The 18,240-nt window shown below is 45.4% G+C and overlaps 1 protein-coding gene across 5 annotated transcripts in view; it reads right to left on the minus strand.

Annotated features, from left to right (window-relative positions):
* Positions 1 to 2,594: 2,594 nt before the first annotated feature.
* Positions 2,595 to 18,240, minus strand: part of LMO1 (LIM domain only 1) — a 63,894-nt gene continuing 48,248 nt past the window's right edge. For all 5 annotated transcript variants that reach the window (XM_057418270.1, XM_057418265.1, XM_057418269.1 and 2 more), the window contains 2 exons: positions 8,510 to 8,635; positions 2,595 to 3,014 (listed from right to left, as the gene is read on the minus strand). In XM_057418270.1, the coding sequence (XP_057274253.1) occupies positions 2,909 to 3,014; positions 8,510 to 8,635 (232 nt within the window). In that variant the 3' untranslated portion in view covers positions 2,595 to 2,908. The remainder of the gene's footprint in view (positions 3,015 to 8,509; positions 8,636 to 18,240) is intronic.

Raw genomic sequence — 18,240 nt, forward strand, 5'->3', positions numbered from 1 at the left:
TCTCCTTTGTATTTTTTTTCAGGATAAGACAACCGAACATTTGCCGTACTCTATTCAACAGCCAGAAACCATATCTTGTCCCAGGCTTTCCGCCCAACCAGCCAGCCATCAGCTGGGGCTTTTGCATGAAACGGCTTCATGAAGTTCCTTGTTAGGTATCAGGAGTCAGATCTACAGCCGTGGTGACAAAACAAGGGTGCTGCCCATCAGAAGCCCCTTCACCCTGGTGGGAGAGCACTGCCTGCAGTTCACACAGCTGATACTGGCTGAACCTCCCTGGCTCAGGTCCTGCCTTGCCCTGAAGGCAGGGGTGCTCTTCAGGAGGGGTTCAGTCTCTGGTCATACACCACCCTGACGTTTACCTCCCCAGGAGGAGAGACTCATGTTCTGACTACATCCCCTGTGATCGCTGGACCTCCCTGCTCTCACATGTGCTACCTGCTCCCAGGTAATGTTGCTAATGTTTCATCCTTGGCTTCCTTCACACCACCATGCTGCCAGTACCATATAGGTGGCACCCACTAAGACTGTCCCGTCTCCCAGGCTATCTTCTGCTCCATCATTCTGCTGGCTCAGTCTGCTGCACATAACAAAAAAACCTCACCAAACCACTGCTATCCCAAGACACGTCCAAATGAGCCCAGCTCAGATACACCTCCCCTGCAGAGCCAGTGTGGGGACTCTTGTGCACAGCAAGACATGGTTCATACCAACCAAGTGCCATTTTCAGTCATCCAACAGTAGAGTCAGATTTCCCACACTAACGACCCTCTCCTACAGCATGCTCCTGCTCTGGGGTGACATTTCTGTGGCTTTCCCAGTGATGTATGAGTGATCTGGCAACTGCAGAGCCTTTAGCTGGCATTATCCAAGCAGCTCTGAAAAGCTACACTTTCTTCCTCCCTTCTTTCTGAAGTAAGGAGACCTCCTAAGCCAAGAAAAACATGTTTCCAGAAGGTTTAAGTACCATTCTCCAAAGGACTTAGTTTTTAAACTGGTACCAAAACACTCCTTAAGAATCTGAACTGAATCTGAATAACCCCCTCAGCTTGTTTGGTGAGCTCCTATCCTCACCATGGGACAACACACCCTCATGCTGCCATTGCCTCAAAACCCCATGGGCAGGTGGTTAGACCACCCCCATGGAGCACAGGCAGAGGCAGCCACCACCCAACAGCACATTTCAAAGCAAGGAATCAAAAGGTGTAGACAACAAGCTGCTCCTTCAGTACCCCTAGCATGGCTGCCTGCAGTAGCCTCTTCAAAAAGAATGCCAACCCAAAAGACACCCCCCCCCCCCCCCCCCCAACCTCAACAGGCCCTGAAATGGAATAGCAATTATCACTTACCCATAGGTGGCTATAGGTGGCTTTTTAATGGCTATTCCATTTTTACAGGAATAAAAGGAGATGAGGTCACATATTTTATAATGGGTCTCTCAACCCAACACATCTGTTTATGAACAAAAACCACTCAATTAACCCATGTGTCTGAGGTAGCTTCAGATGACAGGTAATGTTTTGAAGCATGCTAAGCATCTAGTGGTGTTTTGCTTCTGTTTAGCCATTATTTTTGCTTCTATTTAGCCATTTAGCCATTTAGCCATTTGGCATTTGCAATTCAGAAAACACGCATATGACCCAGGACCAGTAACCGATTAAGTCACATCACAGAAAAAGTACTCGGTGTCTGTTTATTAGAGGAAAGAGAGGTAAATCTGAGAAAAAGCAAGAAAACAAATAAATAGAATTGCAGCCATCCTTTACAGCTACTGGTGCACTGTATTAAAGTGACACTCACCATGCAAAGAAATGTGTTTGGTACAGTCCAGTGGGTTGCACATGAATTGCATAACCTTGAAAATCATTGCACAAAGCATCGCAGCAGGAACACAGTTCAGAGCTTTTATGTGGGAGACACTTCAAATCCGATCGCTTTTGTAATGTGGGAGGTCAAAGCACCTGGCACAAAGTAAGCAAAAAGGGCTGCAAAAGGGATGCTGCATCAGCACCAAGCCACGTTTGAGCCTTGACATCAGCTCTCGCAGCAGCTGAGACCTGGAGAAGCAATGCCCCACCGGAAAAACCTCTGTGCCCATCAAAGCCTTGAAATGAATGCTCTGATCAATGCCTGGGCACCTGTTGGCAGGGCTGGAGGGAGCCTGTTTCTTACAGCCTAGACTGGAGACACCAGATCAGCTGGCCAACAAGCACTCCTGGCTGTTGAGATGCTCTGTCTAAATCCGTAGAGGTGGAAAGTGAGATGCCTCTCAGCCGGCAAGGCATGCACAGCAGCCTTGGTGGGACCTGGTCACTGACACTGGTGATTCCCAGCCATCACCCTCCCACAGCTCACTCCCTCCCACAGTATGTGCAGCAGGGGTTTTGACACAAGTCTCTGCACGGTTCAGTTGGAGAGGTCTAACTGCAGCAGCATGTCTCCCCCAGTTTGTGTGTGTGCACTCCTGGCTCTGCTTTTATTCCTGCAGAGGCCAGGGGTCTGTGTATGTATTTCTAATAGTCTGCTCAACATCAAGCACATGAAATACAGGCTTTCACCACACGGGGAACAAACCACAGCTAAGATGACCAGGAAACATTCATCATTTTTAATTCACACCAGTAATAAAATTGCATTACATTTTTCATAAAATAAATGTTCCAGTTTATATACAGAAAACAGACTGTACAGAGCCCTCCCCCAGACCCCGGAAACTCACAAACATACAGGCAATGCAGTGCTCAGCTAAGCAGGCACAACTGTACATCTAAAATTGTAACTGCTTTGTGTTGGGGGCAAGTACTACAATTATATAGTCCTCTCTGGACCGAGAATTAAAAAAATATTGCAGGCAAGCTGACAGGCGGCTGAGCGCCCATCCCACAGTGCTTCCGCCAAGCAGGGCTTGTTATTGAACCTGGGACTCGAAGCTCCCATTCAGCTGCCCTTCCTCATAGTCCATCTGACACAAGATCATGTTGTTCTTCAGGAAGAATTTGTCTCCCACACAGAATCTGGAAGAGAAAAAGAGTTAAGGGGTGTAAGTGTGAACAGAGCTTAGAACAGGGGACTTTGAGACCATTTGGGTCTGAAGGTGACTCTGGGGACTGGTGTTTGATTTCCAGCTCCGCCAGTGGTGCGAACCCCGGGAAAGCCATCATGTTTCGCCTCCTTCTCTCCTCTACACATGCTATGGGGTTTTGCTGTCACTTTTCCTGGCACTGTGGTGCTTGGCTCCCAGGCCATGGTTGTACAAAGCAGCTCGGGTAGCAGGTCACTGCCAGGTCCTGTGCCAACAGCGGGAGGAGACCAGGAACAGTTAAGGGATTTATCCCTGCAGAAGAGAGGTCCCTGCCTTACAACCAGGAAATCAAACGGGCAATATTACACAGAGACTGTTTGAAGTTTTTTGCTGGCATCCACATTTCCATGGCTCCCTCAGGTGAGGCAGTATTTACACTAATTTTCAGGCAAGGACTGGCTATTAAGTCCTTCCTCACCCCCTTGTGTACAGTGCTGAACAATAAATAGAAATTTCCTGGTGGCTGGACTCCTAACCTTTATCTTCATTGAGCGAAGGGCACTGCTCTCTATATACCATGTAAATTGTTCTGTTTGTCTTGAAGTTGACAGAGAAGCTTGTGATATTTAACAATTTTATTTGACCATTAAGGTCAAAAAAGTTCCAGATATAAGATCTGAGAGGTGTGAATTGACAGCCAATAGCTTTTTTCTGCCCTTCCTGCTTGCTCAAGAATCAGAAGCTAATCTTTATTTCTTAAGAGAACAAATAATGCTCTTTGCACCCAATTCAAGGTCTTTTTTCTATCCATCTCACTATTGGGGCAATGACAAACCAGAGCACAAGGCTGTGTCTCCCTGCTCCAAGCACTGAATCTTAACTCAGGCCAGGTCCCTAAAGCAGAGAGGCACACCACCCACCACACCAAAAGGCAGCTCTGAATAGAGGGGAACAAGTAGGTACCAGCCTCTGGTAAGGACGAATATTTACTGGGCTTTGAAGAAAGATCAGTGGAGATGACCCCATCCTCAGGAGACTTAGCAGACCTTAGCAGGTCTCTGCTCCCTGGCAGAGGTTTGGCAGGGACATTGCCTACTTCTTGTCTAAAATGCTTTCTAGATATGTAACTCAGGCAGCTTTAGGGAGAGCATCTCCATAGAACTGAGTATTTTCTGCTACAACAACAGGACTGATCATTTTAGAGCTTTATAGGTCCAACATGGCCACAAATTTTCTCCAGCCAGACATCTTCAAATACGCTGATTAATTTGCCGTGTCGGTACAGAGAGAACTGGGCATTGGTTCTCACTTTCTGTGATTTCACTGGAGACTGTCCATCATCTTCCCTCTGCGGCACATGCTGCAGTAGTTCTGAAACGCAACCTTTTTTGTACATTCAAAATCTAAAAATTCATCTCAATTTAAATTAAGAGCTTTTATGCTAAAACTGTACTGCACACTCTCCTTAACACCACCTTCCCCACCAGCAGGTTTATTCACTATAAATATATAAACACAGATGCTTGCTTTTTGCTACTTATATCTACTTTAAGTACAATACAAATCTCTAGGAAGAGAAATGCAAACGTTACTCTTGCCACCAGCACCATCGGCAGCTCTCTCTTGCCAAACCTGGCTTGAGTCTAAAGGAGCCCAAGGAAGAGCTGGAGAGCTAGGGAGTTGGGGGGGTGTCTGTGTGTATATGAGCACATGGGAACTAAAATACACCCTGCCATTTCTACAGGGTGAATTTTCTTCTGAGCTAAACTACATTTTAGATAATGGCAACACAAACAGCTGAATTTCCTGCAACCCTTGTAATACTACCCTATTAGCCAGTTACAGCAGTGACAAAACTTTATTCAGTATTGCGATAAGCAACATTGACTTCATAACAGTTTAAAACATGGCAGGCTGAATAACGTCGTAGGACTTACTGCAAACCTGATGTTTCAGAGAATGAAGCTAATGAAAACACCGCACATGTGGTAAAAATATTAAGAGATTTTGCTCTGATATTTAACCCTCTACACAGAGTCTAGCTATGGAAGGACAAATAAGCTGGAAGAGAACTATAGAAAGGTTTTCATAATCAAATATTTTCATGGCTGAAGAACAAGGTAGTGGTTCAAGTGGTGTTTCTAATCAGAACTAGGTCTAGGCATCTACCTCTGCAATTTTTATGATAGGGTTACTTAAACTCACTGTTCTCAGTTCAGCTTCCGATACTGTCTGTAACAGGAGAACTTACATTCTGCCCTTTTCATTCAAGGATAAGAGGGTACATTCTAATCTCATGCCGAAATAACAATGCCCACATAGCTCCATGCTGTCTGCTCGGTCCATCTTTCAGAAAAATTCAGCTGCTCCCAAACTGGGCAAATCCCTTGTGCACCAAAGTGCACCTCTGCCAGAACAGAGATTACCTGTGCTTTCCAGACAGGCAGCAACAGTGCCTGGAGATCATTTTAAAGGAAGAGTAGAATGGCCCTTTGCACTGAGCACAGCAACGGTGTTAGCAATTGTAGAGGGAAGAGAGGAAAAGAGGTTCTTTGGAACCTTTGTAATAAAGAGTGACATTTAAAAGAAATTCCTGAAAACGAAAACTAGGCGGAACTAGGCTTTCCCATGAGAGAAGCTAGCACCAATAGCTACGCTGTTGATGACCAGTACTAATCCTACAGACTCCAGGGCCAACCCAGCGCTCCTGCCTGTGCAGCCCAGAGCCGTGACTTGCACCTGCAAAGGACACTTGGGTTGCTCTAGCTCTGGTATCAACGTGGAGTTTGGGAGCGTCCCTCTCCTGCCCGGCCTTCATGGGCAGGCTGAAGCGAGCTGTGGCAAAGGGCTGATCCTGGCAGCATCCAGGTGTGCTTCCGAGCCTGGAGACAAACGCCACAAAGCACTAGCAATTCCAGGGTTGTGGAGAAAGACCATCCCGCGGAGGGAAGGTTTCAGCTCTGCAGACAGTCACACGCTGCTGCAGATCGGGAGCTACGGCTGTTGCAGGAGCTTGTTTAAGAGCGGCAAAACAGAAGTGGGCAGCCGCCAGCCCGACCAGGACTGCGGGAAGGAGACCAAGGCCCGGAGCCACTAGATGTCACTGCTGGGCCGGCGCTACCGCCGGCGCCAACCGCAGCTTCCCACCGCCAGCGAACACCTCCAAGGCCCTCCGCAACGGGACTGAGTAAAGCCGCCACCGCTACTAACGGCTCGCCTGGCTCTCCTCCTCCATGCCGGGGCACCAACCCGCCCCAGCCCCATTCATCCCCGTGAACCAAGCCACGGTCAGAGAGCATGGGAGCAGAATTAAGACTCCCGTTTGCACAGTCTCTTAAGTTTAGTGGGAGACGGGGCACAAGTTTGCATTCACACAAACACACACTGTGCATAGCTGCTTCATTATAGATTCCACTGTGTCTTTTGGTCTAGGGTGGGCAATGAGTTTTTAAGTCATAGAATCATAGAATCACAGAATAGTCAGGGTTGGAAAGGACCTTAAGATCATCAAGTTCCAATCCCCCTGCCATGGGCAGGGACACCTCACACTAAACCATATCACCCAAGGCTTCGTCCAACCTGGCCTTGAACACTGCCAGGGATGGAGCGTTCACAACCTCCCTGGGCAACCCATTCCAGTGCCTCACCACCCTAACAGGAAAGAATTTCTTCCTTATATCCAATCTAAACTTCCCCTGTTTAAGTTTTAACCTGTTACCCCTTGTCCTGTCACTACAGTCCCTAATGAAAAGTCCCTCTCCAGCATCCCTATAGCTCCCCTTCAGATACTGGAAGGCTGCTATGAGGTCTCCACGCAGCCTTCTCTTCTCCAGGCTGAACAGCCCCAACTTTCTCAGCCTGTCTTCATATGGGAGGTGCTCCAGTCCCCTGATCATCCTCGTGGCCCTTCTCTGGACTTGTTCCAACAGTTCCATGTCCTTTTTATGTTGAGGACACCAGAACTGCACACAATACTCCAAGTGAGGTCTCACAAGAGCAGAGTAGAGAGGCAGGATCACCTCCTTCGACCTGCTGGTCACGCTCCTTTTGATGCAGCCCAGGATACGGTTGGCTTTCTGGGCTGCGAGCGCACACTGCAGCCGACTAATGTTCAGTTTCTCATCAACCAACACCCCGAAGTCCTTCTCTGCAGGGCTGCTCTGAATCTCTTCTCTGCCCAACCTGTAGCTGTGCCTGGGATTGCTCCAACCCAGGTGTAGGACCTTGCACTTGTCATGGTTAAACTTCATAAGGTTGGCATCAGCCCACCTCACAAGCGTGTTGAGGTCCCTCTGGATGGCATTCCTTCCCTCCAGCGTCTCAACCACTTTTAGCTTGGTATTTACAGGGTTCTCCATTACTGGGTTCTCCATTTTCCCACAAGTTTTGTCATCTCTCTCACTCCTTCACACGGGAAGAAGTTCTTCCCTGTGAGGGTGGTGAAGCACTGGCACAGGGTGCTCAGAGAAGCTGCAACTGCCCCATCCTTGGCAGTGTTCAGGGCTAGGTTGGATGGGGCTTTGAGCAACCTGTTCCAGTGGAAGGTATTCCTGCCCGTGGCAGGGGGGTTGGAACTGGGTGGTCTTTAACGGCCCTTCCAATCTAAAGAATTCTGTGATTCTGCAATGAAGCATTGCCTCCTAGTTTCATATTTGGGAAACACAACCACAAGTCAAGAACTCGAATACCCCAGCACAGCCCTTGGGCCCTGGGCAGTCACTGCCTGACTAAACAAGCAGTAAGAACAACAAGCACCTTCAGACCTGTCTTGGACATGAATAGATGCATCAGAAGTGACTGCAATTGTGTCATGTCTGGTTCTGGGGGCTGGGAAGATTTTTCACAGCCTTCCCAAATTCAGCTGGCTACAGATAGCCCGAGTGAAACTTTGCGAATGACTCTTTATTATATCCCTTGATGTGCATTTTCCACTGGGTAAAACCCAGAAGAAATACACAAGCCCCATTAAATATTAAGCCATTGAGATCCCGTATTAATTATGAACATTTGTTCTTAGTGCTGAAAACGGTTTATCTAGAGTATTTTTCTCCTTCCTGTCCCTTCTTTTTCTCCTTCTTTGCCATCCCCAGTTTTGAGCCTCTGAAAAACCTAATTTAAGCAAAATAACATCAGTTTGCCAGAGGAAGTCCATTCTCCATAGTCTGTTTTTCAAGGAGAGTATTTCCTGAAAGGACACTGAAGCAGTTTCTTTTATTCATCAGCAGCTGTGCTGTGTACAACTGTGGCCCGATCTGCAGTCTGTGTGCTACCCCTCACCCTTCCAACTCCCACCAGCTCCAAGGGGATTTGCAGTAGAGGAGCTACAGGTACTTACATACATCACCCAGGTCAGTCTAATAAACCATCCTGAGCCACACCAGCAGGCTGTGAGCCCCAGACAGGTAGCATGAATCAAACATTTTCCCTGTTTTGCAGGCAAAGGTATAAATTAGTTTGTGTTTGTGTGTATAATAACTGTGTCCTTACCGCTGGTTGCAGAGCTGACAGGCAAAGCAGTCCAAATGGTAAACATTATCTCTGGCCCTCATCACCATCTCAAAGGCAGGGATCAGTTTACTGCAGGCAGCACAATTCCCGGTGGTACCAAAGAGCCTGCCAAAGAAGCACAATCATTAGAAGCCATTTTAATTAAATGGTGGAAGGACTAATTAAGTGTAATTAGCAGTATCAAATACTGTATTGCACCAATAAATAGAAGTTGCAGTCTCCATTTCGCTGACCAACCAGTGTGCAGGAACTTGGGATAAAACTGCCTGGTGAGCAGGCTCTGATTGTTGAGATGAAACTTCATGTGGTTTGCGAGCCTAAGGCTAATTTGCTGTCTAATGGAGAAAAGCATTAAACACTTATAGCACTATTCTGGGGCTCACAAAATTTCAGTCAAGACCTATCTGCCCCTCTGCAGCAGTGGGGTAGGTGCTCGGAGCCACCCATCCTCCTCCATGGGTGCTTGCGCCATCTGAGCTCAGCTGAAACCTAACAGGTATAGTCTGGCAGCCTCTTACAGCAAGACACAAGACCTGCAAACTTTGCCAACCCTGGCAGGCAATGCAATCATACAGCTCAGGAAGAGCCTCACTTACCTGCTGTTTACAATGAAAAAACACTTTCTCTTGCAATGAGTACACAACCATTTTGCAAGGCACCTCAGAGAGCAAGCCCTCCTCCATGGCTGCATCCCCCTCCTCCCACTTCCATGTCCCTCCTGGGAACCATCTAAGCCCTTCCACTGAGGCCTGAACGGCATGCTCAGCCGTTCCACCTCAGCTCCCCGGTCCTTGAGGACAGCCCTTCAGCACTGGAAGCTTTGCCATTTTCATCTTGGCTTTCACTATCTGTCTCCCCAGATGTCTGCTGCTGTTACAGCTCTCGCCAGGGGACTCAACCAAGACTGCAGCATCCTTCCCCCAGGCACCTTACCCGAGATGTCTCTGCAGACCCCTGTGCACGCCAGGGGCAGCACACCACTGCAATGTTAAAGCCACACGAATCAGCTGGGGCATGGATCAACAGGCCGACAAAGCCAAGTTTCACCAAAGGCTGTGGTCAGTACACATGTGGTTAGTTACTCTGCTTAGGAGACGATAAAAATTGTATTCGTGCGGGGATGAGCCTCAAGACATACAATTCCTGCTGACCATTAGCTCTGTGCATGCAACGCGTCGCTGCCTGCAGACAGATTTGGGCTCGTGGTTTGTTTCAAGCCATTGGGTCTGGCTGATTCCACAACACAGATGAGAAGCATCAGGAAAATCTATAACCAATTTCTAAACCTGCAATTTGCCAAGCTAATCAATACTAATTATTACTGGCCAGTAATTGTGAATTAAACCACCCAGCAATGTTATAGAAACCTCCACACAATTCTCCCACCCTCCCACAGCGCAGTGCTCCTGAAGTCAGCTTGCTCTTCAGCTAGAAAAAAGGCTACCATCATTTTTTCATTAGAAGTGGTATCAGTGGTCTTTCATTAGGCCTGGCTGGAAAAGCCCAAGACTTCCTATGGAGAAACAGCACTACGCTTGTCCTGAAAGCCAAACAATGCAAACCAAATAGGAAATGCTTCTGGAGGAGTGAAAAATTGCAAAGGGACTACCAGAATTTCTTCCCCCACGACTCCATCATACGAGGGCTGAAAGGCAGAGGAAAATCCCAGCTATATAGTTTGCTATACAGCAAACTCAGACCATGTAAGAGGCTGCCCCACTACCAATTTCTCCCTGCAAGCTGATTTGGGCTTGCTCCTGCTCCCACAGGCAGGCAGGGGAGGCAGCTGAGCAGGGCACCTGGCTGTCTAACATCAACAGACTGGACTGCAAAAATGCAGCAGTGAAAAGCATACAGGTCTCCACCCCAAAATGCCCTGGCTCTCATTCAGCACCCGCTTACAAATCAAGTCATTAATACAGACATCCCTCCTTTCCTTCCCCAGCACAGCTCCTCGCTCCTACAGTACCTCACTTGGGCATGGCAAAACCTGACAACTTTTGCCAGGGTTTTGCCATTTTCCATAAAATCAGGCATCTGCTTTTAGAGTTCCCAAGTCACAGTAAACTAAAAAAAAATGAGTCCGATACGTTAGGCAGGGAAACTGGGAGGTTAATCCTAGATTTGCTCTGTGCCCAGCACTGCTACATGCACAAGTATAAAATATCCATTATTCATTAGCATCACAGTAGTGTGGAGCTCAATCTAGATTAAACAAAATAAAGGGGCCCCAGACAGCACCATTTGCATTGTTAAGCAGGCGCTTTTCTTCAGCCTTCAAATAGGAGACTTTTCTAAATGGAAATGATGGGGAAATTTGGACAGATGTTCACTTAACTATTTAAACAGTTAGCTTAAGAAACATGAAAAATGTATTTGGTACCATATTCACCTGTCTCCTTTCAGGGGTTTTGGGGGTAAACCAATTGTTAAACAGCTTTGGCTGTTTGCATAAGATCTGAAGCTTATGTTCTGTCCACATGAAATCATGTTGCCTTCTAATGTCTACATAAATGTATCTTCCAGCTAGTCAGCGTGCTAATCTTTTTCTGTTCTATCAAGTTTTGCAGTCCTCCATACCATCCTTCTTCCAACAGATGAACATTTCACACTTGCTCTAGCACTGCCTAATTTTAATCTGCTTTTCAGGGAGTGATTTAGAGCCTTGTATATTCACTCTGCTTCTAAAACTATGCTGTAACTTGTAGCTCACTGAACATGATTTTATTTTCTTTTTTAGTCTACTGAAGAAACAGCAAAATGAACACAGACTTTTACCTTTTCTTGTTTGCTTGTAAAAAAACCTGCCTCCTCTGATACCTACTTACCCAGAAGTTACTTGAGCTGAAACTTTCTTTGGTGGGGAGCTTAACATTGTTGGAGGAGGGAGAGAAAACAAGAAGCAGGAGGAAAATATTCCACCCCAAGCCCCATCTGTGGTTAAATTTAAAATAACCCCACAAGAACAAACTGATCTGCATTCTGTCCCCCAGACACCTTCATAACAGATGCAATACTCTCTTGCACATTCACGCACACAAAGTTGAAGCACATTACAAAAAATCTATCAGCATCTACTTACCAGCTTGAAGCCATTGGCATAAAAGAAGCTGGAAATACAGAAAGGTTTCAGTTTAGAGTTGTTTTGCTGCTTCTTAAAAACCCTTTTTTTTCATCTCCCTTTGAAGTTAAAAGGCAACAATTTTTAAGCACAGATTTATTTCCCCTTATGTAACAGGAAGACCTAGTCAGCTTGCAAATAGGCATAGACTATGCAGATTTAAAATTCAGCACAATTAAACTTTTACCCTGTGGTAGTAATTATGTTTAATGGCTCTTAGCCTGAACTTAACCATGCCTATTGTTGTCAGCCAGTCTAAAAGCAGGAGTTTGTCCAAGGACAATTTTCTGTAGTTTATAGGCACACTAAAAACCCTGCTATGCACTGTTCTCATTGGCCATTGATGTCAATGTGTATAGTAAAAATTAAAGCTAATTGGCATACAGGAGCAGCAGTGAATGCAAATGAATTAATGGGAAAAGAAAGAAGCGCTCCTGGAAGCAGGAGGAAACTGTTGAAGGATGCTTTTTCTGTACTCTTGTCTGGGCTAAGGGGTAGTCTTCTGCACGATGGCCCAGACCTCACCAGCTCTGTGAATACACCTGAAGTTAATTCAAACAATAGCAAAATCACAGCACCCTGCAGACGTTTTTTGGAAAAAGGAATTGTTAAGGGTCCTTACTGTAGGGAAGACAGTAAGAAACTTCTCATGTGAACACATTAAGTTTAGCACCTTTTAACAGATTTCTCCTTCTCCAACCAAAATGTGCGGGGTGGCTAAACTGAGAACCAAATTACCTATTTCTGTCACCGCTAGAAACAAGAGTCTGTTTCCGTCAGTGCCTACAAAGGAGAGAGTCCCCATTTCTTTTTCTCCGTATCCTGGTGTCTGACTAGCTAGCAGCTTGCAATCAAGAAAGAGGGAGAAAATCCACAGAAAGAGTGAAAATTCTGGAGCTGTTGACTTCACAAGAGACAAAAAAAGAGGAACCAGGACAAGCACATATAAATAATGAGTGGTACAGAAAGGATAGGTTAGGAGCGTCAACCACATTTTTTTAAACAGCACAAGAACAACGTAAGTTCAAAATTAAACAGCTGAGTTGAGATTGACAATTCCCCCAAACAAGAGGCTTCATCAACACTGAAGGGTAAGAACTGTGAGTTGAAAAAGGAGTAGGCACTTATCTACAGATAAGTATCAAGGCCAGGTTGGACAGAGCCTTGGGTGGCATGGTTTAGTGGGAGGTGTCCCTGCCCATGGCAGGGGGGTTGGAACTTGATGATCTTAAGGTCCTTTCCAACCCTAACTGTTCTGTGATTTTATGATTCTACATTTGTACATATTGTATACAGCTACATATTTCTCTCTGTATTTGTATACCCAGATTATCTGGATATACAAGTTTTGGAAGAGCTACCAAACCTCATGCTCATATCCTCACTAGCTAGTAGATGAAATAGGCTTTCCCATACACCTTCCCTATATGCCTGCTGCATATATTTCCTAGTACCATCAGGACCTGCTGTAGGACAAGACTTGCTTTACGTACCTGAAACTTACACCAAAAGAAAGGGTTTTGCCCCTACTATTTGAAACAAACAAACAAAAGGACTAGTCTTTGAGTGAGGATGGCTCTTAACAGCTTGCAGTCATTCTTTCTCCTCTGTGGATATTAGAAATAAACTGAGCTGAAAGTCTGATTTGACCAAAGTACTGAATATGCCAATAATTGCAGGGAAAGCCTGAACATCACTTAAAAAGCTAAAAAGATTAAGCTTAAAAGCAACTTCAGACTTGAGGTTCCCAAATTCCCTGTAATCAGCCTGTGTGTAATATTCAGAGAAAGCTGACAGGTGTTTCATCACACAGTATATGCATATTAGCTGGTGCACCCTCCTACCCAGGATACCATCCCTTGTCAGCGCTGCAGTGGGAAGTCATGTCAGTTGAAGGAAAGAAAACGCATTTTGATACTAATGAAGTTGGTCAAGCTGTCCTCCCATGAAGCCTTCAAGTTCAATCCCAAAGAATTTACATCTTGCATGCCAAAGGGTTTGGCAGTCATAGACAGCATAGCAGGAGGAGCTGAACCAGTGCGGTACGAAAAATCCCTCTGGTCAGGTGACCACACTAATTCAGAGATTACTGGGAATAAACTTCAAGGTTCCTCAAGGGCAACTGTTTTCAGCTGAAGAATGCATCTGAATGTTCGCTTGGGTTTACTTGTTTGGTCTCTGCCTCCGTATTTTCAGTAGATAGGTACAGTGGGGCTGGGACTCTTAGGAGGGAGAAGTCCAAGTCTTCCTCCCCTGTTCCAGTCTTTCTTAAGGTACAACTGAAGCCACTGACCTAAAAACCCAACTTGGCTGTCTCTGGCCCTGCTGAACACCTACACAATCACAATCTCTTAGGGTACTTTAAAAGCAGCAGTCATAAAACTGAAAGTTTGAAAGTGCCAGAGGCATGCTAGTATACTACAGCCAGGCTGAATTACCCCCCACAAGCTTTCTACTTCACTGGGAGGTTGTGGAGAAGGAAAAAGAGGTTAGAAAAAGCAAATGAACAAGCCAAACATCGCTTGTTTATCCTGAAAAGCATACGCCATGAGAAACTCCTGGACCAGCTACTATGCAAAAAGAAAAAATAATCTGTACTTTAACATCAGAAAGCACAGCAATTCTGCCAAGACACACTGTATTTTCAGTCTAATTAATCCTCCTTAATCTGTAAAGTGTAGAAGTGAGGTAGAAGTGAGGGTATCCTACACAGCATGCAAGACACTCCCTATTGTGATGCAAGAACAGGACTTCAATTTAGCAACGTTTTAGGCTCTGAGCAGACACCATTGGTTCAGCTACACTGCATGTATACCTCTCCTGCCCATGCTAAACATGTCCCTTGAAAAGCAAGCAGGGCATGCTCTCGGTGCGTGCATGCACACTACTCTCCTCTGGTGGAAAAGAATCCCAGCTTCCACAAGCTAGAGCTACACTCAAGAGTATTAGTGATGTCTCTGGTAGATTACCTTGAATTCTGCTAGCTGTGGCATGGGCATGCACTTCTCAGTTCCTGAAGACTTGTGCTTACGCATCCAGCTGTGATTTAATGCCTTGGTTTAGGACCTTTGTTACTGACTTGGGGAAGCCCATCAGAAGGAGGGCATTTGCCTGCATCCTCATATGCCAGAGAGCACGGTGCCTGTGTTTGGGCAAGAATGCTTTTCATGTCCCACACCAAAACTAAACCCTGCACATCTGCCAGACACAGAACACTTCATCTGAAGGGCTAACAGAATGAACCTGCTGGGGCAGAGCAAAAAACAGTATCCAACAACTGGAAAGCTCAGTACTGGGCATGTGACTCATTTGGAATAGCAGCTGCTACAGGTGGAGTTCAAGCTTTCGTGATACAAGCAGCACTGAGGGGTGCCAGTGCCAGGGGATGGCAGTCCTGCTGGGACCTCTCTGTCCCTCAGACAAGGTACACAGGGCTGATCAATCCACCCACCAGAGGCACCAACACTGCACTCAGGTCATGGGACTGATCAAAATGTGGGAAGTTAGATAAAAAGAATTTCCATGAAATCCATTGTGAACAGCATTAGGGCTCTCCAAGAAGCCCTTCTCTCTTACTGATTCACCATCATTTTTTAATACAGGTTTGGAGTTTTCTTTGGAGTCTAATTAAAGCCCTAATCAGTTTACATGATGAAAAACCTTCACACCACCAGCATATCAAGCATGCAGAAGTGACAGATCTGCTCCTGTCATAGAGATCCTGACTCGCCTTTGCTTGTGCTATGGCACCATGCTGAGTAAAAAGGAAAAATCACGTTCGTCATCAGCACTCCGCAGTGAAATTTAAGTTGTCAGCTCCTCACGGGAAATCCTGATGTAACACCCAAACCGTCCCTGTGAACCGGAGCTTGGTGAATGTTTAATTATGCCCAGGAACAAACACATAGTGCTGCGTGGGGGCTGCGAGGAGCCATCCAAGCTGCATGCTAAGCTGCTAAGTCCCAGAAGCGGCTTCTTCAATAGCATTTGCTTATCAAAAATAATTAGAGGTAGGAATGCTAGAACTGTGATTATGAAACAAATGGTAAATCTATTTGCTCAGAAGAAATGTATCGAAAGATACATCTAGACACAGCTGGAGACTGAGGTGATACCGCAAGGATAACAACTCGAGATCCAATTTCATCTTTCATGATTAAAAAATGAGCAAGAAAGTGTTTTATGAAATGTGAAGGTTAACAAATGTTCCTTCACAAGCAATGACGACAGTTTATCTTTTGAAACAAATGATCAGGCTATGGTCTGCTACCAGCTCCTGAAACACGCTTGAAAGACTTCTTCTAAAAACCCACTGTGGACCAGCGCATGTGGCCAGAAGCCCACCATGCTGTCAGTGCTGCAGACAAAGCTGGCTCCAAAGCAACACTGGCACAGCGGGGCAGGAGCCAGCCACCCTCCCATCCCAGCACTCTGCCCCACGCCAATGGTAGAAGTCCAGAAGTTCATCCCTGTCCCCAGTCCCTGCAGTGGCTGCAGCCCAACAGCACCTACCTGCAGGAGGGGTGGCACAAGGAGGATCCCAGACCTGTAAATTGGCAACAACTTCAGCTGAATTTCTAAGCTGCCCAAAATAATCCAGGAGCCCTTTTTGTCTATAGGTAAGCACCTACACATTGCTGCCTGTCCAATGATGAGGCAAGTGGATCCTGGTGGTGAGTGGTAATGGCTAGGTCTTTGGAGCTGTGGGCAGGAACAGGCCTGCTACAGGCTGCTAGATGGGAGAAGGCACATCTTACCAGGTAATGGAGCACATATTCCCAAATGACACAATCAGCTCACAGCCAAATTGAAAGAAACATCAGTTTACAAAGACATCATGAAACACCAATTTTTTTTTTCTCCTGGTCATTACACAGCAATATTCCTTTTGGGCTTCAGATATAAAAGATGCATAAATTTACAGTTATGGGTGCAGAATCAGTCTAGCTTTTCAATTTTCACATGATGGCTGACCTATTAAATACTAGTGTGATATTAACCCTGTTCTTATTCAAATGCTTATAGAGGAAGTGGCCAACAATAAATTCCTTTGACCGTCCTCCAGGTAAAGTGCTCCCTTTCTGGTGCAAGTAAAGTGTGAAGTATGAAAACTTATTTTTAGGAATGAATTCTACTAAAATTTGACTACTAGAACAAATACCGTGAGTTGTTTAATAAGGAAAAAAAGAGATGTGGATAGGGGCTCTAAAAGTATTAAAGTGAAGGCATTATATAATGATGAGAATGTGTAAGTCTCCAAGAAGAAAAATTCAAATTAACAGGAGTGAACAATAAGTAGAGAAATGGTAATGGCAACTTTAACTCCTTCTGTTAATAGAATTAATAGTTAAAATTGAGAAAGAAATATTATGTGTAGAAGGCAACAGAAGATGCTTTAAAGTAAAACCATAGCTTTATACTTCCATAAAATATGGGATTGCATAGCAATGCGCTTACTCCTAACCTGAAAGGGTTCCTTAGCATCAGGAGAACAGAACCCAGGAGTTTAGCAGAACCCACCCAAACATACTGTAAAGCTAAATTTATTTATTAGCAAGAACACAAAACGCCATAGCTGTAAAGTTACATTGTTCTTTCCAACAAAAACAAGTAAGAAATATTTCTAGTGGACAAAGCTGCTATAATGGACTAAACTCAGATAGAGAACAAATATTTGAAGTAAAGCCCACATAAGTCTTCCCTCCACAATTTAACCATGCTGCACAAATAGCAACAGACTTCCCTCTTGGTGAGCCAGGGACTATTCTAACCCAACAAATGGAGGCAGAGGGGCTAGAACAGGTTTGTTTCAGAGACCACGCTTAACTGCTTGCTGTGACAGAAGCTGTATGGACATGGGCAAACACTAGCCCAAACTATTGCCTTCCATGTTTTATGTTGTGAGTTGCTCTCTCTTCTCAAATGTTTCCTGGGGTCTACCACTCCTGGCCTCTTTCCCATCTCTAGCACGGGGTTCTGGTGTGGCCCAGAAAGTCGGGCCACCTAGAGATCAGTGAGAAGATCACAGATTCAGCTTTCCTACCTTAAAGCAGCACTGTCGGGACAAACCAAGGAAAGAAATGCTCTACAAGTGCAGTAATAAAAAGTTCTGTCTAAGTTTAACAGCATCAATACTGCTCTCCTTCAGCCCTTTAAAGTGTCTGATTTGATGTCACCCGTTATTTTTGCTATGAAACTAAAACAAACAAAAATCAATACAGTGCTTATTAAACAGACAAAACGAGGGGTAGCTCTTAGGTCCCAAAAAGCAAATGTGAATGGGAATCACTTCCCAGATTAGTATTTCTAGTAGGGCTCTGTAACATGCAGAATAACACTGAATATCTATCTTTCAGGTCAGATTAAACAAAATCCCATCTGTCGTGGTTTAAAACCTGTCAGGCAGCTTGTTCACTCACTTCCCCCCCTTCTTGCCCTCCCTCTACTCCCAGAGGGACAGAGAGGAGAATCAAAAAGAATGCAACTCCCACAGGTTGAGATAAGAACAGTTTAGTAACTAAGGTATAACACAAATCACTACTGCTACTACCAATAGTAATAATGATAAAGGAAATAACAAGGGAAGAGA

This window comes from Pezoporus wallicus, unplaced genomic scaffold, assembly GCF_028554395.1.
Source record: "Pezoporus wallicus isolate ANWC-B61680 ecotype Strahan unplaced genomic scaffold, APGP_CSIRO_Pwel_v1 contig_2025, whole genome shotgun sequence".
Classification (NCBI taxonomy): domain Eukaryota; kingdom Metazoa; phylum Chordata; class Aves; order Psittaciformes; family Psittacidae; genus Pezoporus; species Pezoporus wallicus.